Genomic DNA, 22,232 nt, shown 5'->3' with positions numbered 1-22,232 from the left:
TCAAAAAAACTCGTTCTTCGTCTCGAAAACTACGTTCACGAGCATCGAGATAACGCATTCCTCAGTATTTTCTCTCCATTTTTCTTCTCCTTACGATTCCTTTTCTTCAAACTTTCGTCGCCCATAAGTGGACTCTATTGAAGCATCACGACGTCGTCTAGATTGAATTACACGATGGGCCGTCTTCCGGAGCTCCTCCAAACCCAACAAGGTCCTCCTACTTTTTCATTTTTCCTGTGAAAGTTTATCTTTGTATTCTTCAAATTGTTCACACACACACAAAACTACTCTACCTTTTCATTCCTCTTGTTCAACACTTACAATTGCAGATTCGAGTGCATAATAAAGAGAAAAGAGCAACAAGAGAGAGAGGGAGTGAAAGCAACTGAATTCAAAATGCGTTTTCTGAATGAACGTCGTGCTCCTCGACACACTGGTAATTACTTCAAGGTAGGTGAGCCCCCTTTTGCTCATTACATGACGAAGAAAGTGGAGGCAAATGCTCTGTGTGCCAGTTTCATTTCGCATCGCTACACACCTTCACTTCAAACATTCCTTACCTTTTTGAACAACTTTCTTCCCATATTTCTTCGCTTCTTTTAGTTTTTTTTTTCTTTTTGCATTTCAAAAAAGAAGTTGACAGAAAGTCAAAAACGTAGAAGAATAAGCACTGATTTCTGAAAAGTAGGATCTGCCTCTTATCATTTTTCCCAATACTTACTATTAAAGATTTGAACTTGAATCGTTTTCTTAACACTTTAAATTTTTTTAGTAGTCCCTTATTCTTGAAAAATAAAAATAAATAAATAACATCGTTTTGGACAACTGTCTCATTTCTTTCAACTATACACTATGATTTTACACAGTTTTTTCAACAGAACAGTTTGATGTTAGTTTTCATAATTTCGGGCTATAAATTCCACATTTTCTGAGAATTGGAAGCAAAACGTTGAAGCAAGTACACATGGATAATTTCATTCATAATGCCATTTCGAATAAAATTTCTACACTACAACTTCTTTGTGCAGAGAATATTCAGCACGAAACAATGGTTTGGAAAATTTCTTTCGTTTTGGAGATATGCGAAAGTTGAAAAATTGAAATTTCATTACTTGAGTTTAATATTAAAACTGCCACATCTTCAGGGTTCCAGTTATTCACTTTTCTATGACAATCGGATTCGAAGGTTGCTAGTAAAAATTTGATGTAAGGTTCTTTACTCCTGATGATATTTTCCATTGGAATCAGTCCGCAGACTACCATACGAACTTTGTGCTTACAGTAATCCTTCCTCTTCTATTCCTTCATATCCATCTCATAAAACTAGTATTAGCCGTTTCCTTTTTTCTATTCTCTCTTTCATTTTCGGAAGTCATGATTCTGAAATTCGATCCCTGAATTTCTTTCGAGTTGACCCTTTTCTTCTTTCTCGAAGTCAGTATTCTGCAAGTTCTCAGCCAATAGAAAAACTCGATTTCCGGAAAAGAACACCGGAAATTGAGAGTGCTTTTTCTCTCTAATCAATTCTCCATCTTTTTCCATTTTTTCCTCATTATCATGCCCTCGATCGACAACAAAAACAAAAAAGCTTTAGTTGTTTTTTGGAGTCAATACGAGACAACAAAGAGAAGTGTTCTTCTTCTTCTTCATCATGAATATAGATTCCTGTGCTAACTTGTCTCTTTCATGTTTTCTCTATCTTTTTTCCTTCTCCTCCTGCTCATTTCCAATCTCCTGTGTTTATGGGCTCGCGACATTTTAGCACATGCTGCTCAAGAAAGATTTATGTGCGCGTAGTCTCCGCCCGTCTTCGTCGCAATTCAATAGAGTTGCTTCTTCTTCTTCTTCTTCTACTACTCCTTCTTCCCTTTTTCTTCTTTTTTCTCTTTTCTCACCGCTCCTCCTCTTCTTTTTCTTTATTCCGTTGCCGCGGAAGTGATCTAGAAGTTCGCGGCTGAAAGCACCCCCGAGGGAGATCCGATTACCGAATGCCTTTTATTCGACCAATACATCTATATTTATTTGGGTGCTTCCACTGTTGTTTGTTGCGTTTTCCTCTCCATGTTTATTCTGCTGTTTTTTTGGATAGATGTCCAAGTTTAGGACTGATCCTAAAAACTTTGAACAAAAAACCAACATCAGACATCGTTAATCTAAAAGGGCAAGAAGCCAATGAGGAAAAATAGGAAAAAGAAGAAATGGAGGAAAGAGAGAGCTGTGAATTTTAGATTCTGAAGGATTAGACTTTGAGACGATTACAAATAGAGATCGCAGTTCTTATCACTTGATGTTTTCTTTTTATATTCGTTTTCTCTCTTTCTGAAAGTAGTTGCGGATGTGAGCAATCTGGGAAGAAGTTCTTGGTTTACCGTCTCTCTAACCTTCTGAATTTCGAATTCGTGCTTTTTTTCAAATTTCTTTTGTTGATTTTCACCTGCCCCACTAAAGAACATTGTTTTGAAATTTCACCTGCTAGAACTTTTTGATTCATTAACTGATGAAAAGAAGGATGTTGAAAATATTGGTTCTCTACCGTACTTATTCCAAGATTCCGACCTGAATTTTCGTTTCTTTTTAAAATTCAACTCAGTGAAGTTCGGAAAACTAAAACAAAAACTTGTATATGAAACAACCAACGCCACCAAATATTAAAGATTTCATTGACTTTTTGGATCTTAAATTTTCGAGAAGATTCTCACTTTTTCACTTTGTCTCTTGAATTTTCATGTTATTATTTTCAGATGAATCAAAAACAAACCTATAATTTCCCTTGATTTCTATTCTAATTCTCCACCTCTCCCACCTGTTCCATAGATTCCATATTTCAGCCGAATGCATACCTAGTATCACCATCGGAGCGCAGAATCCCTTGCATGGGAAATCGGCAATCAACGGTCGAAATGAGTCGGTGAGTCTTTATTTTTTATTATCTTTTTTCTTCTCGAAAAAGTTTCATCCATCAAAAAGGGTATCTTTTTGTGTCGGAGTGATGAAAGAGCCTCCCATTTCTCCCATGAGACATTCAAAAATTGGCACTTGAGTCGACGAGTCTTCGTGTGTTCTTTCTCTTATTCTTCTGGATTTTTCATCAACTTCTCTTTCGATTATCAACGTCCCTTCCATCCCGGGGGCGGCTCCCAAACCCCCCAACTGTGTACCCATTTAGAAGCACACACAGAGTCTGTGCATAATTCACGAAAAACTGAGAGCCGTCCGTCCCCGTCGTGCCGAGCTCCATGAGCACACCCCTACCAACCCATTTTTCTTTTGCTCAGACTCTATATTTACATACCTTTTCTTCCCAAAGGAACCCTGTTTATAGCCGACTTACTCTGAATTTTTCCGTTTTTTTTCACCTGCTTTCTCTGAAGTTTTGGTGCCAGTCAACCCTATTGATTTGGCCAAGTTTCAAACCAAACATGTGTAGATTAATGAAGTTTGAGTATAAAATCTATAAGGTTTTCAATCTGTAGAAACTCAAATTAGTTTTCCTATGAATTGGGTTCAATCTTTTGAACTTAATCAGGGCACTCATATTTTTGGAGCTTTCAAATTGACCAAAAGCTGGGTCAAAGCCCTATTCTTACAAAGTCGTGCAGCCGCGATAGTGGGTGAAGTGATATCTATATCGAATTTCGGTATTTTTTCGAGAAACATCAAAGTATTAGCGTTAAAATAGACAACTATCATGCTGACCTGGAGACTTCGGGTCAGAGTTTATTAGAATGAAAAGCTAGTATTTCATAACTCGAAAAGTTTTTGCTGGATTTTCATCTCCCTTCTCATAAATACTAATCATAGATTAGATATTTGAAATCTAAAAATGAACATGTAATTCGAGGTCAAGTCGAAACCCTGAGTTTAAAAACCTATTTTTTGAATTTAACACTCACCTCAACCGAGTTTAATTTAATCATTTTGTCAACTATGACAGAAAAGTTCTGAAACTTTAGAAATATAATTATGCACTGTCAAATATGAAAGAAGGGCTGTCGGTCCATTTAAGTGAATGAATAGTTATTTTTGTAATCTTGAGCTCTCCCGAACTGACTGAAATAAGTATTTTTACTCGGAAATCCGAATAAACTTCTTCCACTTTGATATATAAATACTCTGCGTTTCTCTCACATGAAATCTCGTAAATCCTACGACTAATAATGATAATGCATCATCTTCTTCTATTTCTTTTTCATTCGTTCTAATCCACAACATCCTTCCAACTCTCATTCCATTTCAAAAAGAAGTACATTGAATGGTTGACTAATTGCCAACACATATTCACACTCGGACAACATTTTCTATTCGTCTTCTTCTTCAACGTCTTCAGAAATATCTCTGAAGAAGAAGACGAAGACGACGAAGTAGAAGCTATGTGAGTGCTAATTTATGTGGCACATGCTCAGAAAAAGGGACACGTCTTCTTTTTTCACATCTTCGTCATCCGTGAAGGATTGACCATTCTCCAACAAATTGAAGAATTATGAAAAGAAGAAAAAAGAAGGCGTTGAGAAGGCGAGAAACACAAAAAAGAGGATAGGGGGACCCGCCGAAAAAATGGTCTCCGCAAAGTGTGAGAATATGAAATTGGAGACAGAAATGTGTGGAAGGACTCGTCTCGTTTTAGCTTTCACACCAATTGATTCATTTCCTAGCTTTTTTTCTTTCCATAAAACGCCTCATTTTACGAGATCCTTTTCCCAATTCTCTCCATAGAAACAGGAGTCAAAAATCTTATTCGATTAGTTTCTCTTCTCAGTTTCCTCGCTTTTCTCTTTTTTGCTCTAGACAATTGAAATTAGATGATCTCGGAAATTTTTAATCGAATTTACGAGAACGTCAGTTTGGTTTAAAAAAAAACAATAAAAGGATGAAACAAACCATTCCATTTGCCACTGAAAATTCCAGGTGAATTGAATGCTTCATAGCGAAATACGGTTCAACGAGCAATAAATTTACTACAAATTTGATGTACATAATCTGGAAAAGAACAAAAACTACGATTCAATAGGGAAAGTAAACAAGATTTTTTATTAAAAAACACTGAAATTATCAATGGGAAACTGATTTATACACTCGGAAAAGAATAGATTTTCTGTTTTATTGATGATTTTCTTCAAAATAAACACAGTTTTGAGAATAAAAATGCAGAGAATTTTTATAGAATCATAGAGACCGAGTTTTGATTCAATATGAAGTTTTCTGTCTATTAGAGTAAGTAAAAGTTGTTTCGCTCTGCTATATTCAACACTTTTACAGTTTAAAGATTTCTGTAACAAAAAGTTTGCATTCAAGTCAAAGATTTTTGAGAAAACACAGCTATTTCTTTAAACCTAATGTCTTTAGCACTCGGAATCTTTATTGAAATATTTTTCAAGTTCAAATTGAGCACATATATAACTGGAACTTTAGCAACATTCCGGCCGGGTTTAAATGTTTTTGAATATAGTTGGGAAAATTCAAAAGTTTTATTCATTTTGTATTTTATAAAAAAAGTGATAGAATTTGAATTTATCTAATTTTTTACCTGTAGAAGGTTCTTCTCCTACAGTAACCTAAAACGTTTTCTCTGTTTCATAATTTCAATTTCCTTCGGAACCTTTGCTCCAAGTCGTCCTAAACCCTTTTCCGATCATCTCTTCCTGTGAATATCATATTACCATTCTCTTCTTCTTCTTCTTTTTCCTTCTTCTTTTCAACAACTTCCGTTGTTTTAGATTTCAGTTACATGCCGTATTGACACATATCATCATCATCATTCCTATTCATTCATTCACCATATAACATGGAAGTCTTATCGACTCTCATTTTCCCATGGAGGCGGTAAGTATCAATAATGAAGGCGTTATTGAGGGCAGCAGAAACATATTTATATTCTGTCACTCATCTATACTCTAACCAAATATATTTTTTATAATAATAATATCGCTACTCTACTTTTCTCCTCGTTTCGGCTCGTCAATTCTCTTTTCTCCTCTTCACTTTTTGCTCACGCACACATCAAAAAAGGAAATAATCGGAGACACACGGGTGCGACAAAGACTTTTCTCTTAAAGCCAACGCACCCCTCGTCACATTTTCCAAATCGAGGCAAAGAAAAGAAAGAAGAAACTTCACTTTTTCGTTTTCTTCATTTCTTTCTGAACGTCTTCTTTTATTCGTTGCCAATGGAGTCTTCGGGCACTTCGGGCTCTTCGTCGTCATCTTCGCCATCTTCACGGTCGGTTTTTATGTATAGCAATAGCTCATTTCATTTTTTTTCAATTTCTTGAAATCTTCTGAACCTCAGATTTGTTCTAAGATAGACCAGACTAAACCAATTCATTTTTTGTGGTCCGCTGATAAAATCACAACTAGGAAACCTCATTTTTCCATGGCAGACGCGAGAAAGATTTTGACAAATTGCTAGTCCATTTGTTCTCGTTTTCCATGTCGGGGTGTGAGTTACTCGACTCATTTTTCTTTTTCTTTCCCCTTTTTGTCTTGTTTTCAGTTCTAAAAATCTGAAGAAGACATCACAGACAAAGTGATTTAGTTGAACTTCTCAAATTGAGGAATCGAGTTTTTTGCAGACTGAAGACTTAAATGACAAGGAAGTGTCATTTTTGTAGACTTGTCAATCAGAAGATTTTTTTTGTGTTCTTTTTCTTCGGGTTTTAGACTTTGAGTCCAAGATTACTGTAATCCATGTCAGTCGTATTTGAAGCCTCTTCTCAATGGATTCCCGACGGAAAAGCGATGGACTAGTTTTGTAAAATAGAAAAGTAGTTATTGAAAACATGGTTAATAGCTCTAACTCGGGAAAAAATTATCACAATCTCTCTTTAAAGTTGATTTTTCATAAATTTTTTACAATCCTCATAACTCTGGTCATATTCAGCATTTCGGGCTGAAATTAGTGCCGAACTTAATCATTTTCTTCATTTTATCAGTTTCCGTCGAAAGAATGAGAAAAATCGGTAAAATCTCTAAAATCGTCCTCCGCTCCAAAAAATGATTTCCCGTTTTCCCTTTGAGGAAATCGAGTGTTGAGGGAGAGTGGGCGGAGTGGGCGGAGTCAAGTCGCCTGCAAAACATAGTGAACGGCGGAACCCGGGAAATGTCGGCCGCTTTGTTGGTATGTATATCAGAGGCAGCCTAGTGTGCTTTTACGGAAAAGGATTATATAACTGGAGGCGATAGAGAACAATTCTGAAGATAAAAATTAGAAAATTGATTCAGCCTTAACAAGATACCGTTCCTTGAGAGGGTGAAACTTCGACGAGAAAATGGCAGATACAGAGCGATATTCCCTTCTTTCAATCAACAGACCATTTTCAGAAACAAATCAATCATCCGTTCGTCATCGAGCGGATCATATCCGTATCCAAGAACACATACAACACTTATGGTAATCCCATCAAATCGACCACCTCCACCGCCTCAACCCGTCAAAATGTTTACGGTGAGTGGATTTTACGAAAAGAGAAGAAGACAGAGAAAGTCATAAAGCAGTTCTCTTTTTACGATGTAGCTCGTTTTGCTTTCCTTTTCCCAATTGGAACACGAAAAAGAAAACTCTATTTTCTTCTTCTTTCCTCTTTTTCTCTCCCTTTTTCTATTTCATTTTCCGTCTCCAAAGCAACCAAAAAGAGACTTCTTTATATTGACTAGACACACTCTCACATCCGTCACTCAAGAAAAGACACCTGTTGTATTGAAGAATGGTGTTCGAGTTCCTCAAGGTGTACTACTACTTTTTCTTTTCTCTTTCATCAATTGATATCTTATTTCAGGGTGTTCGACGACGTCCTCCGTTGAATAGAGCTTGTCCGCCGATACCAGAAAGTAAAAGTAATGAATCAATTATGAGTCATGCTTCTAAAGTTTCAGAGGTTTGTGATTTTGTCGAATGTTGATAACATATAAAAATATATTACAGTTATTTTAATATTGCCATCGAATTTAAATCTCATCGTAATCTCAATTGATACTTTTTTTGATTTTCATTTTGATCGAGAATTTGAAGTTTTTTGGTTATCAGAGCCCGAGGGCAAGGGAATTTCTACCGCGTCTGAAACTTTTGAAGTTTTTGTAATTCACAAGGATTTCTTCTCTTAGAGAAACCATCTTCGTTTTTTTGAATTCCCACTTCATTGGGAGTTATCAAGTTTCAGTTTAAAAAGGGGAAGATTTCCTTAATTTTATTCAACTTTCAGCATCAAAAAGCAGTAACATCGACGGAAACAACAACTGATCTTGTTATCGAGAACCGTAACGTCATTGATGTTCTCCATCGACTCGATGCCAACTCAAACGTAAGCCCTTTCTCTTCCCATTTCTTTCCATTTTTTCATCCCTGTCCCATCAATTCGACACCATCCAAAACCACTATGATTAATTCGTTGAATGCACGTTTTTGGCTCACACGCTCCTCTATTCAGCCTTCGTTTTCTTCTTCTTCTCGTATTGACACAAGAAGAAATTCTGAAATGTATTCATACCTCTAGGAACATAAATTTGCATTCCATTACATGAGGGAATCCGAGTTTTTTGTATCATCTCCCTATTTCCTTCGTTTTCTTTTTGACTTCTTCCCGGTTTTCGATTCTTTTGTGAGGAGTCTTGTCTTCTTGTATTGTGTCCAGGCATACATAGAAAGATAAGTTTAGGCGTGTCGCTAGAGTCCCCACCAATCGACCCATGGGATCATTCAATTTCATGTTTGTCCCCTTCATTCCTTGATTGTCCCACCCCCTTTCACTTTCATTCTCCCCGACTTTACACCCAAAGAGACCTTCTTTCATTTCACGTCTTCTTGCACTCTTACTCATTTTTTTTGTATTTCAGATCTCTGCGACTGCTCCAACAAGAAAATCAAAAGACAAAAAGGCGAAAATGTCATCGACGCCGCGAAGTCCTTTGATGAATATGGCGAATAGTGTGAAGAGTAAACTGACGAAAATCACACATTTGGGAAGGAGTTCTGAGAGTAGTTCATCATCAAATATCAAAACAAGTCAAAGTTTTTCTGGGTTAGTTCAACTTTCAGCTTACAGTTTCTTTCATTTCTCTCTTCCTGAACCATCTTCCTATTCTCAACTCTCTCCCTCCTAAAAATTCGAATTCGACTCAGTTGACAATCGAGGAAGATTGAGGTCATCAGACACCTGAAACGCTAAATTTTTGAAGACGGGATTTTCAAAAAAAAAACTGGGTTTTCTGTTCTCGATATCTCTCTGATTCCAGAATGTCCCAGATTTCTTTTTTTCCTTCATTTTTGAGACTAAATTTATGAGTTTCTAGTGAAACTGCAAAAAAGATAACCTCCGGATCCGCAAGAATTTATTGAGTTTTGACAATTTTTCCACTTTACTTATTACAATCAAATAAATATTCTATCAAAATTCAAAAAATTACTCTGATCTTTGAAAGATAACTCCAAAACGAAAATGACATCATCCATCTCATTTCCTGCAACATTTCCAATTCTCTCACCCTATTCTTCATGCATTTTATTCCATTCTCTTTCCCTATTCCTTCTACATTTCTTCTCTAACTGACCAGCCATTTTCTTCCAAGTTAAGTCGTCTCACTTTACTAAATTGTAGCTCTATAGTAATAATAACGATGCCAACTTGCTAAAGAACTCACGGAAAAGAGCAATTACCTCGAAAGTTTGACGACGAAAAACATTCGTTTTTTGACGAACAACTGGAACGACGTCTTCTTCTCCCTTTTTTGTTTTTCGGTTTCAGTACGGCACCATTCAAAAAGAGAAAAAGAGAAGTGTCTTCTACTAAGCTCGCCGCAATGATATATTCGAGTAGGAAAAGAGAAGAAGCTTATGGCAAGTCGTGTCATCCATAAGCCCTTTTTCTACTTTTCTTTGTCAGATTTTTGTGTTTTCCTTCTTTTTGTTTCCTCTTTCTCTTGTTGTCTTTTTGTCAAAGATATCACACTCTTTGCAGTTTGCAGAACTTTTCAAAGAATTTGTTCTCTCTTTTTGCAGGATTCGTCAACCTAAACAAGTTCCAAAACGGATTGATCAAAACGCAAATCGGGTTATCAAATCATCGTCTATGGAAGTACCTTCTACTTCAAAAGTGAGCAATTTCGTTTGATTTTAATTACTGAACCTATAATGTTACACTTAGTTTTTCTTCTAAACATTAAAAATTGAAAAACAGTTTCTGAATCAGTTTAATCAAATCTGTAATTGTAGTATAAGGCCATACAAAAATTTTAAAAAACGTTGTTTCCAGGTGTGTATTCCCCAAGATCCAACTCCACTAATTGACGATAAAATAGAGGAAATTTCTGAAGCGGGCCTTATTTCGAAAAGTGAAATGGCACCTCCGAAACCAATGGAACATGTCTGTGTTAAGTTGGAAGAAGACGTGCTTGTGGTGACAAAAGAGTTCGATGAGAGGTATCCGGGGTGAGATATTCAACATCTTTTTTTATTTTAATAAACTTGAATTTTCAGACAAAAAAGATCTGCAAGTCCCGATCCACCACCGGTTGAAGAGAGCCAAACAATGTCAGAAGTAGATCAACTTCCATCAGAACAAGTGGCAGAAACGTTCTCAGAAGAACTGGATAACAATGCAAACCAAAAGACGCCTGGACCTGTTAGAAGAGTTATCAAAGAGACCACAACAACTGTCACTACAACGACGTTCTCTGAGATTAGTCCAGTTCCTATCATAGAAAAAATGGAAGTTCTCGAAAAAGAAGAAGAAATTCTCGTTCCGGAAGTCGATTCTCATCCAGAAATCTCTGCAATTCATGCAAATATTCATTCTCCTGTTCCTATTCAGGAAGCAGTTCCAAGCCCAAAGAAGGAAAGATTCACGTCTCCTGAAAGATATGTTCTCCTCGTCAAAACTCCAGAAGCACTCCGGAAACATCGAACATTGACGATTGGAGAGAAAGATCCGAATGAAGTGAAAACAGAAGAAGAACAAGAAGAAAAGATTCAGTACACGAAATTGGAAACTGTCAAATTTAAAGAGATTAAAGAAAAAGTTCATTACGAAGAACCGATTCCAAAAGAGAAATTCATTTTGACAGTGAAGACTCCAGAAGCGATTCGACGACATCATACATTCACGATTCGAGACAAGTCACCTGAAGAAATGAAAATTGTGAAATCTCAATCAGATGTTCATGTGAGTAAGAAATTGATGAAGCAGACATCGGAACCAGAGAGAAAAACGATTGAAAAGGATATATTCGAAGAGAAAGAGGACGTCGTTCCTGAACCGAAATTTGTGATTGTTATGAAGACTCCAGAATGTCTTCGAAGACATCATACATTTACAATCGGAGATCGTCCCAAGAGTCCAGATTATCCGTATATTGAAGAGGGGGAAATCACTGAACCAATTGCAACAATCGGACCACCAGCTGATCGGAGGAAGAAGGAAGAAGAGAAAGAAAAGAAGAAAAAGGAATGGGAAGAATATGAGAAACCACCGAAAGAGAAATATATTCTGACGACTACAACTCCGTTGGCAATTCGAAAATATCAAACATTTGTTGTGGAAGCCAAAGAAGAGAAATCAATGCCACAATCTATGAGTGCTGATGCTGTAATGATGACAAAAAAGGGAAAAGTACAGAGATCTGAATCAACAGACTCAAAGAAACACAGCTATTTGCGGAGACTTCAGTTCGAATTGTTCAGAGGAAGAAGCAGGGAACGCAAGACAGAAAATCAAGAAAAAAGGCAAAAATCTCTTGACGAGAGGAAACCAGAATCAACACAAAAGTACATCCTTTCAACAACAACTCCGATAATGATGCGGAAGTACCAGACGTTTGCGATTGTCGACGGAAAACCGAAAGACGGAGAAACGAATAACTTGCAGTCGATAGCTTCTGCTTATCAAAAAGAAATGTCTTTTGATGAAGAGAAGACAACTTCTCCCGTCAGAACATCTGATTTTTATTCAATCACTGCAACTACTCCATTGGCAAAACGAAAAGTCGTTGTTGAAGGTAACTTTGTTCTTAGAAAAATTCTTAGCATTATTATGGTTTTTTCAGAAAACGTTACATCCTCTGTTCAACAATTATCTCTTGAAGACGCCATTGTAAGTCCATCGAAGAAATCAATATCTCCGGAGCCACGTCATCTTTTTGTAATGGGCGGAAGACGTTCAACGACACCTCAGGATGAGCGGAAAATCGAAAAGATGCATGAACCACCACGCAATTTGAAATTAGATACTGATAGAAGTCAGTCGGATAATGCAGAATTCGTAGAAGAAAGAAAATCGACAATGTCCGGAGATCTAACATCTCCAGAAGAAGAAATTCCAATGGATACAAACTTGACTCCTACAACAGAAGACGTGATGGAGGCTGTGATTATTTCAAGAAGAATTGAAGGATTGATGACATCACCAATCGAGGAAGAACCAGAAGGAATCACTTCTTCTATTCGTGATTTATCAATCAAATCATTATCTGAAAGGAAAAGAAACAGTGAATCGGAGAGACCTGCTCCAGTATTCACTCCTCCAAGTCCTCCAAAAGATAAACCATTCCCAGTGATGACTGTTCCTAAATCCACGTCTACATCGTCATCTGATTCTGCACATCCAATGACTTCATCATCAAGTTCTTCAAGAGTAAAACCAAACCAACTTCCCATTAAAAAGACTATTCAAGTCGTCGATCCAATGCATATTGTCGAGCTGAAACCGGAGCCAAAATCAAAGAAAGAGGCTCTTGCCTCGAAGTGAGTAAATGCATGTTGCTATTATTCTATTTGTGATATGCCTCTCCCTTGTTTTCCGCCTGTCTTTCCCTTGTAGTAATGTCCGTATTCTGTATATTCAGCATTCTCAGGTCTCTTCGAAATGCCGGAAAAATGCTCACTCCATCGTTCCTTCGGAAAGAAAAGAAGGTAAGTATTGTCTGTTGAACGAAATGATAAACTGTTTTGACGCATAGAAAGAGTTTCTGACCATTTTGCTATTTAAGTTTTTGGCAAAAGTATAATAAGTATTGGGAAAAACAGTAAACTCCACCTGTATCTCTATAAATTCCATGATAGAAACTAATCGGCTGTTGCCCGCGTGCCCTAACAGTTTTTCTTTAATTTCACAAAACAAGATTGGAATTTTGGTTGCGCAGAAATACTGTAATGACAGATGCTCGAACCCAAACTCCCAATTTGATTTTCAGAACTTCCAACTTTCTCAGCTAAAAACAATTATTTCTGACTTCAGGGTCCCAAAAAGTCATTGTATGCAAAAACAACATCAACTGGTCGTCAACATATTTCTGAGAAACTGGAGAGGGAGAGGTACTTGAAATATTTAAAAATCGTCCATTCCTTTCTCGAATTTTTTCAGAAAAGCACCGTTGGCAGAGGGAGAATCTTCAGTTGTTGCCAACTCTCCACTCGTCGAAAATCTTCCAATAACATTCGAGAAATGGAGCAATAAAAGCCCCCGATTGAGTGTGAAACACTTCAATGAAACAATTATTGAAGAAGGTCTCGACGCGAATGCAAATTCAATGTCGCCACGTAAGTAGCTGTAGTTTTGAAGAGGAGATTCAAAGAGCATCCTTGAAAAGAGAGAGATTAGAGGAGACGAGAAGACGGAGTAGACATCCAAATTCAATTACTTTTCTGCTCACAACAATAACAGAAAAAGAAGAAAGAAGGGTGTCTCTCCGTAGTGAGAAGTTAGATGAGCTGACGGAGAAAAGAGAAGTTTACAGAATTGGAGCATCGCGTTATTCCTACTTCTCACCACGCTGTGCAAGACAACACTGGCCTCATCGACGATGACATTATGTTAGTTTTATGTTTATGCGACGCTTCTTCTTTCAGTTTCTCACTTTTTTTGAAAGTTAGTCAACTATGAAAATGTCAGTGTCTGAAATGTTGAACTGAGCGCTCTTCATTTCAGTTCACTCGCTTCAACTTCAAATGAAAATTTCGATTAAGCTTTCAAAATGCACTTTCCACCCCTTTCCTTAAAAATAAAAGTATTCAGAATGCCTCTAGGCATTCATCTTATTCCATCAATCTATTCCCTCTCCTCCATTTTCTTCCACTCAACCAAAAGAGTCTCAAATTTCTTCATTATCTCGATTTCAATCTTGACGAGAGCACGCCTTCTGCCCCTCCAAAAGAGTCTATTCAGTATTCCTTTTGTTCACTCTTTCCCATTTTTCAGTGATCAGCCAATGCTCGTAGGTGATACATTCTCACATTCATCATCTATCGACTGTATTTCTGCACATCTGAGAATGAATGAGAGTATCATTTCAATCGATCGCTCAATTGCTCAGAACGAATCGTAAGTTTTTAAAAGATAACTAAGAAACGCGCTCAGTTAGGGCAATTCTGTTCTTAAAGATTGTACTTCTACTAAGAGCAAGCCAAGCATGTTCAGTTCAGTTCAGCCTACTCACAAGCCTAAATCATTTGAAAAGGGAAGTTGTGGATGGTACTTGATGAAAGTCTGCAAATTATCTTACTCGTTTTGTGGAAGTTGATGTAGATACAAAGAGACAGCATTAACTTTGTTTCTTCATATATTTTCAAAAAATCTTACTTGGGAAACATGAAGGAAACATAGTAAATAGAATAGTCAGGTCACTCTGACTTACACGTGATTATATTTCCGAAGATCTATAATTTTAGCAGTTCTCGATAAAAGTAACATAGAAGAAGTCCCCTTTGCCACCTGTGTAGTTGAACATCAAACATTTGATAATCGGCTCGGAACATCTTATGAATCGGAAAGTTCGTTCCATTTCTTACCTTTTGCTCTTCTCAAGAAACTCAGACATTGCAATAAAATCATCTGCGCAAACACGTATCGGTTGTTTCTCTTTCTCGATTCCTCTCGATTCCTCCTAACCCTCAGCTATTGTTACCCGATCGAAGTGTATTGCGGTCAGAGGAAACGGGAGACGAGAGAAGAAGAAGGGCCGCCCGAACATACACACTTTTCCTCATACATGTATTGAAAACGAACTTGCTATCTCGCGCCTACACCTTCATGATTGATTGCCTGCTATCTCCATTTCTGTCTACTTTTATAAGGCAAATAACATCTGAAATCCTTCTGAAACCTTCGTTCTTATTTATTCTTTTTACAGAAGGAGCAGCAACCAAAACGCTCAAAACAATGTGAACAGGTAGGTCACTTTTTGCAGAAAAATGCGCATGACTTTGCAACATTTATTTGTTCAGGAACACATATATTGAGTCAAATCTCGATCGACAAATTGATGCAGGACGTTCTGAAGTTCAGGATATAAAATCTCAATTGCAGAAACTGAACAGATTAGTTAATGTGAGTCAAGGTTACTGTAGGGCAAGGAATTCAATATAAGGGAGGGGGAGAGGTAATTACTTCTTCTTCTTAACGGGAATGAATTGACATACATAAATGAATTTAGAAATGACGAATTGGTCTGGAATGTATGGGTTTTGGTTGCTTGGTGGGGGTAATCACTTCCTTTTTTATGGGAAAGAAGAGAATAGTCAGCTGATCATTACTCTAACTAGTTGCTGAAAGAAGTAGAAAAGTCTTGTTTGAAAAATTTCAACATTTTCATATTTACACTTCAGTACCCACAAAATCTGAAATCATAAACAGTTAGTCACTTCGGTATGAAAGTGCGAACTTCTGACCATAAGTAAACGAATAATATGTGATGATTAATGTAACTTCTTATCAGAAATGATGATTTGTTAAAATGTTTGTTTAGTAGATATTACATAAGATGATCATGATTTCTCTATGAATCAATTCATAATTTCAGGAGATGGGTGTGAGTGGATGGGAAGAAGAGCTGACTAGACTTCGTCGAGAAAATGAACAACTTCGACGAGAACTAGCTGAACGAGATGCCACAATTGCTGCTCTCCAATCACAAACAGTATCTTCTTAAAGAAGAAAATCTCATATATTATCTCATTTTCCTAATAATGCATAGTGCAATATAACTAATAATCTCTCTCGTCGATCTCTCTTTTTGTAGACCACATTGCTCTGGGTTTTGTCTGATCTGAATTGTTCTTCTCTCCGTTTCTTAGTTTCCAATTTTTAAATTGTTCAACCGGTTAAAAAATGTAGTAAAATGAAGTGTCTGATTCATTCTTCTCTCTTATCAGCAACTCAAAACCAGCCGACATTGCACAATCCTCTTATCAAAAAATGCCATTCCTATGGTTTTTAAACTAATTTTTCTTGTTGCGGATTTAAAGTGTTACCCATATAAGTATATAAAAACTCTCCATCGAAGTTTTTATTGTATTTCAGAATGTCTCGGGTTTTATGCCTTTTAGCGGTAGTCGTGGGGCTCGTTCTTTGCCACGTGTCACCTCCAATGGTTAATGGAAGACCGAGAGAGGGATTGGTAGCCAGTGCTTCTGATCCAGAAGGCCCAGTATCAGAAGATAAATATATGGTTTATTCGGAAATCGATCAAGTTGTTGATCACTTTTCAAACACTACATCTGCCACGTGGAGACAGGTAACAAACTTAGATTTTTCACTTATCAACTGAACTTTTGTTGAATTCTGAACCGTAGTGTTTTGTGATTTGCTAAAAGCTAAAATTTCCGAAAACGGAACAAAAAGTATTCATGTTTGAGCTTTCCCATTGAAAACTATTAACTGTGATTCACGGGGTCACGGATTGTCAGATAATCTAGACTTCAAGAGAACACTGGATAGTCTCAATAATTCTGACTCCGATCAACTTTTTATTTTACTTTTTCCGATGTTGATTCCGATACAATTAGTCTTTGGGGTAAATCCATACCTGATATTAATACAATTACGAATACGCATTGTCATTGGTTTCAATTAATCGCTAACGTATCATAAAACAAGTGGTTTTTGGTTATCTCGAAATTACACGAATGACTTCATCCATTCTTTTTTTCAATTCTCAATTCATTTAGCGTTACCAGTATAATTCGAAGTTCTACAACAAAACAGTCGGATATGTATTCCTAATGCTAGGAGGAGAAGGATCAATAAACGGAACAAATGGAGACAAATGGGTTCGTCACGAAGCAGAAACTATGATGGTTTGGGCTGCTGAATTCGGCGCAGGTGCATTCCAAGTGGAACATCGATTCTACGGATCGAAAGGATTCTCTCCAATTGGAGATCAAACAACTGAAAGTTTGAAACTTTTGACAATTGATCAGGCTCTGGCTGATATCAAAGAATTCATCAATCAAATGAATGCATTGTATTTCCCACTTGACAAACCAATTTGGATTACTTTCGGAGGATCTTACCCTGGATCTTTGTCTGCTTGGTTCAGGGAAACATATCCAGAAATGACAGCCGGAGCTGTTTCTTCTTCGTCAGCTGTCCACGTGTTTGTTGATTATTATGGATATGCAATCAACACTGAAAAGACTTACCGTACTGTTAGTGATTCATGTGGAGATGTTATCAAGACTGCCTTTCAACAAATGCAAAAGAAAGCATATAATGGACCAGATAGCAGAGAGCTTCTCAAGAAAACATTCAAGTAAAAAACATTCGACAGTTAATATTTCAACACATATGTAATTTTCAGTCTGTGTGATAGCTTCGATGAAAACAACCTCTCGAAATCAATCCAATTCTTCTTCCAAAACGTTTATGGATATTTCCAAGGAATCAATCAATACACTGGAGACAATAGAGTATAACCTATTCTGGAAACTAAGCCTAAACTGAAATAATTTCAGAATAACGCGACAAGAAGTGGATTGGGAGTTCCAGGAGCATGTAATATTCTCAACAATGCTACTCTTGGAGATGAAATTACCAGAGTTGTCGCTGTGGTTAGTTTATATTATCAAAGTCAGCTTGCGAAAAACTTTATAAAACATTTAGATGGACTGGTACGATTCATGGGGTTCCCCTGGATGCAGACCCAACAGTTACACATCATTCATCAAATATTACTCTGATACAACAATGCCAGATGATGACAGAAGTAGGAAATTCGAAACTTGATTCTATCACATAACTCTCATTCTTTCAGTTAGCACTCGTAGTTGGATTTGGCAGACTTGTACTGAGCTTGGTTATTATCAGACAACAGATGGAGGAAACGGAGGCATTTTCGGATCAACCGTACCACTTGAGTTGGTTTTATTCTAGAATACGAAATTTATTCCTGTAACATTTTCAGTTTCTTCGCTGACCAATGCATTGATCTATTTGGCCCTGAATACACTCTTGACAACACATTCAAACTGATTGATCAAGTTCGTACGAAATACGGAGGAGCTGATGCATACAGAGGAACGAATGTGTGTTTCCCGAATGGATCATTCGATCCATGGCAAGATTTGGGTCACAAGGCGAACAATACGAATAACAACGTTGACTCGTGGTTGATTGATGGAACAGCTCACTGTGCAGATATGTATCCAGCAAGAGATTCTGATAAACAATCATTGAAAGATGCAAGAAGAAGGATTCATGATCATTTGTCCAGATGGCTTTCAGATGCGCAAGCTATCAGACAAGGAAATTCTGGTTAGAATCGCTTTTATCTCATTTCAAGTTTGCTCTAGAAAGCACTAAAAAATATTTCAGTAATCTAAAAAATTACTGAAGTATCATGTATTATACAAAATGTTAACTTTTTCAGGTTCCACCAACTTCTCCATCTTTACAGTAACGCTACTCATCGTCGCCAAGATCTTGTTTTAGATTATAACTTTTTTCTTTTTTTTGCTCGAAATAAACCGTTACTTTTGAAATGGCACACACTCATCTACTCACACAATGACGTTTTTTCTCCGCACTTTTCACTTTGAAGAACACACCCAAATTTGCCAGTTTTGAATCGTTAATAAGATTGTATGAAAGTGGAGAGAAGGAGGGAGGTGCCTAATAAAATGAGTTGGATAGTGATAAAAAGATCGTGTCAATGCGAGAGAGCAGGTAAATATTCGCCGACCGATTCTTATCAATCCCACTTTTTCAGTTGTCTCGTCACCTCTTTTCGGCATGAAGTTTGCCATTCTTCTCGCTGGTACGTAATAATTCAATTATAGAAAATATCTGAAAATCTTCTGAATTCTTTCAGCGGTCTGCAGCGTTGCTCTCGCTCAAAACCCAGGAACTGATAACTGTGTTAGTGCTCAGTTCGCGGCATGCAACAGTCGGCTTTCCGATTTCTGGAGGGTTGAGTGAGTATTGTGAAATGGAATAATGCAATTTTGTATTGGAACTGAATTTGAATAAACGCGGACTGTTTCGGATAGGTTTTTGAACTTCAAACATCAGTTTCAAATGTTTAATGTGCACTTTTAGTGGTTTCTATTTGGGATGAAACCAGTAATTTGTACTAATTTTACTATAAACTTATAATTTCTACAATCAAAATGAGCTAGAAGCTAAAAGGGAGGGCGTAATTTATGTATCTGTTGAATGTCTGTTTCCAGAACTCATTCTCAAAATTGTAAAATTCAGTCAGTTTCAACTTCTCGAATATTAAATTTTGAATTATTTTTAGCACCTCAACTGCCTGGAAAGATTTGGGCACCTTGGACAGAATCACCCAATCTCTTCTCCTCACTCCATACACAATTGACTCTTGGATTAATGTTTGCAAGTGAGTTTTTTGCAGTTCTTCTTCTGAACCAATGAGAATTCCTTGGATTTCAGCGGATTCTCTTCCTTCTATGGATGCCTCGGACAGGTCCAAATCCGCAACTGTCTCGGAACAGTCGGACTTGTCGGATCAGGACTTGCGCTCTCTGATGCCTATGCTTATCAGGGATTCATGGCAGACTGGGATTTCAAGTGTGGAGTTGGATTCTGGAGTAAGCTCTATGCCATCTTACACATTTCTCATCATTCCTTTCAGCCATGTATGAGCGTCAAGTTTTGACAACATGCATTGAGAGCACATATGTCAACTACCAACAAGAGACTGCTGCCGCTCTTCAAACTTACACCACTGCCACAACTCAAGATCCAAACAACGCCTGCAAGTACGCTCAGAATTTGATGAACGCCTGGCAAACAACCTTCCAAAAGGGACCATGCCGTACCGTTAATCCAGTAAGAATCAAATGGGACACAGCTCGATATCAAGTTTTGTATTACAGGCTCAAGCCGGATGGTTCGGATGTCAATCAGCTCGTGAATGGTCGAATGCTCAATTCAAACACTGCAAGCATACAACCACTTGTGCATGTGAGCTTTTAGATGCTGAGAAGTTCAAAAAATGAGTTATTCAAACTTTCAGCCCCAGCCACTGTTGACCCAATTACCAGAGTCAATGCCGAAACTGGAAAAACTGAGTACCAAACTCGTAAGTTTCTTCATTTTTGTTTTATTGCTGGACGATAAGAAGCACATCTTTTGAAACTCTCCAATACTTCAATGAGTAAATCGATATTATTTACAGTTCCATTCTACGAAATCGTTAATGAGAAGGCTGTCATCGCTCAAGAAGCCGCTTGGATTTCCGAGTAATATTTTGATTTCATTTTTCTGATTTCATTCTTTTTTTCTCCTGTCCCTGTTTGTTTGATAAAACGCACTTTGATAAAGACCATTAACTATTTATTGCACTTATATTTTTAAAAGCAGCACCATTTGAAGTGAGAGAGAGAGAGAAAAGAGAATGAAACAACTAAAATTCAACAGGAATCTTAAGTTCTTCGACGACCAGAACCATTGTCAAAGAAGACACCTCCATCGATTGCACAATATCTGAAATATGAACGAGTTTGCATGGATAACATCTATTCAATAACTCACTTCGGACATATTCCCTCCTCTCCTGGTCTTCCTTGAATTCCTGGTTCTCCCAGCTCTCCGTCATTCCCATTTTCTCCATCGATTCCGTCTTTTCCTGGTGGTCCTGGTGGTCCAACTTGACCTGGTTTACCGTCTCTTCCATCATTTCCTGGTTGACCTGCTTCTCCAGATTGTCCTTCATCACCATCGTCTCCAGCTGGTCCAACATCCGAAGTATCGATTATTCCTGGTTCTCCATCAGTTCCATCCTCTCCTTTCGGTCCTGGAACTCCATCAATTCCAGTCTTTCCAGGTCTTCCAGGTCTTCCATCTAATCCATCGAATCCACGTCTTCCCTTCAATCCAGGTAATCCATTGTTTCCAGGTGGTCCACGTGGTCCTTGTTCTCCTGGTTCTCCTGCTGGACAATCGCAAGGATTTGGAAGTGTTGGATCACATGGGCCTCTTGGTGGCTCTCCGGGATTTCCTGGTTTTCCTGGCGCTCCTGGGGAACCATGACGTCCGTGGCGCCCAGGTGGGCCAGCGGGTCCGGGGGATCCTGGGAGACAACATCCATCACAAGTTCCCTCTATCGTTTCATCTGAAAACATGCTAATCAAATCAGCATTTTTGAAGATAAATCCTAGTTCAATAATATCTGAAGCTGAAGAATAACAAACCTTCATCAAAACGTCTTCTTGGTTTGGTTCCTCTGATCGATCTGGTATGATTTGAGCTGGAAATAAGAGTAGAGAGCTCGTCGACTCCTTCGTAGATTGTTCTCACTACATCGTTACATTCCTGGAAAACAAAAGAGAGAATATACTTTTAAACAAGTATCAACTTGCCACAAATTGTCTTTCAAGGGAATATCTCAATTGATGCACATAATGATATGCTAATGGAAGTGTAACCATTGCTCCAATCGTTAGAACAAAAGCCACGCTGGCAACAGAAAAAGAAATGAATCGATGTATCCGGAGATGAGAGGAATATTCTTCACTGCAAGTCATTTTCGTCCTGTCCCATTTTTCTCTTCGAACGGACATTTTATACGAACACGGTCACCTCAAAAAAAGTGCGAAAATCCGGCAGATTTCAATCTATCGTACCCTTTTCTTTTATTGTTTCGTGTTTCGGTTGTCTCCGATAATATTTGCTGGATTTATTTGAGAAAAAAATTAACGATTTTATTGCAAACGAATAGATGAAGACGTTCAAAAATAACGTTTTGGAATGGGTTCGGTAGGGAGTGCGAAGAAGGAAAAAATGAGAGAAGTCCAAATAAAATTGGATGATTTCGAGAAGTTCGAACGGTATTTTGGGGTGAGAAACAAGTCGATATGACAACATATGGTGACTGAAAAATTGATTAGAGATTTTTGGGAATCATGAAGGGAAATAGGAGAAGCAGTTGGGACTAAAATCAACTGAAAAAGCGACAAATATGGGTAGATGGATGAGTGACACGTAGGAAAACAAGACGAGTTCGAGATGGAT

General features: G+C 37.6%; 4 protein-coding genes across 4 annotated transcripts; 3 read left to right on the top strand and 1 right to left on the bottom strand.

Moving 5' to 3' along the window:
- Positions 1 to 7,384: 7,384 nt before the first annotated feature.
- On the top strand, positions 7,385 to 15,909 carry GCK72_014599 (uncharacterized protein; the record flags this gene model as incomplete). The annotated part of the gene is made up of 16 exons (XM_053730368.1): positions 7,385 to 7,441; positions 7,773 to 7,871; positions 8,196 to 8,294; positions 8,827 to 9,011; positions 9,989 to 10,082; positions 10,242 to 10,417; positions 10,466 to 11,982; positions 12,031 to 12,727; positions 12,838 to 12,895; positions 13,221 to 13,297; positions 13,347 to 13,522; positions 13,720 to 13,795; positions 14,181 to 14,303; positions 15,112 to 15,150; positions 15,206 to 15,308; positions 15,781 to 15,909. 16 exons carry the CDS (start codon positions 7,385 to 7,387, stop codon positions 15,907 to 15,909), a joined length of 3,705 nt encoding a protein of 1,234 aa, XP_053585140.1.
- Positions 15,910 to 16,281: 372 nt separating this feature from the next.
- Positions 16,282 to 18,689, top strand: GCK72_014598 (uncharacterized protein; the record flags this gene model as incomplete). The annotated part of the gene is made up of 8 exons (XM_053730367.1): positions 16,282 to 16,494; positions 16,928 to 17,511; positions 17,560 to 17,668; positions 17,714 to 17,809; positions 17,862 to 17,964; positions 18,013 to 18,115; positions 18,163 to 18,512; positions 18,628 to 18,689. 8 exons carry the CDS (start codon positions 16,282 to 16,284, stop codon positions 18,687 to 18,689), a joined length of 1,620 nt encoding a protein of 539 aa, XP_053585139.1.
- Positions 18,690 to 18,989: 300 nt separating this feature from the next.
- Positions 18,990 to 21,251, top strand: GCK72_014597 (uncharacterized protein; the record flags this gene model as incomplete). Its single annotated transcript, XM_053730366.1, has 8 exons — positions 18,990 to 19,014; positions 19,069 to 19,171; positions 19,498 to 19,596; positions 19,650 to 19,807; positions 19,852 to 20,048; positions 20,096 to 20,183; positions 20,236 to 20,301; positions 20,923 to 21,251. The coding sequence occupies 8 exons, from the start codon at positions 18,990 to 18,992 to the stop codon at positions 21,249 to 21,251; spliced, it is 1,065 nt and encodes a 354-aa protein (XP_053585138.1).
- On the bottom strand, positions 20,645 to 21,649 carry GCK72_014596 (uncharacterized protein; the record flags this gene model as incomplete). The annotated part of the gene is made up of 4 exons (XM_003108131.2): positions 20,645 to 20,705; positions 20,754 to 21,333; positions 21,413 to 21,533; positions 21,584 to 21,649. 4 exons carry the CDS (start codon positions 21,647 to 21,649, stop codon positions 20,645 to 20,647), a joined length of 828 nt encoding a protein of 275 aa, XP_003108179.2.
- Positions 21,650 to 22,232: the final 583 nt, after the last annotated feature.

Source organism: Caenorhabditis remanei, chromosome IV, assembly GCF_010183535.1.
Source record: "Caenorhabditis remanei strain PX506 chromosome IV, whole genome shotgun sequence".
Lineage (NCBI taxonomy): Eukaryota > Metazoa > Nematoda > Chromadorea > Rhabditida > Rhabditidae > Caenorhabditis > Caenorhabditis remanei.
Note: the sequence above shows the minus strand (reverse complement) of the source record. Positions and strands in the feature narration are given on the sequence as shown.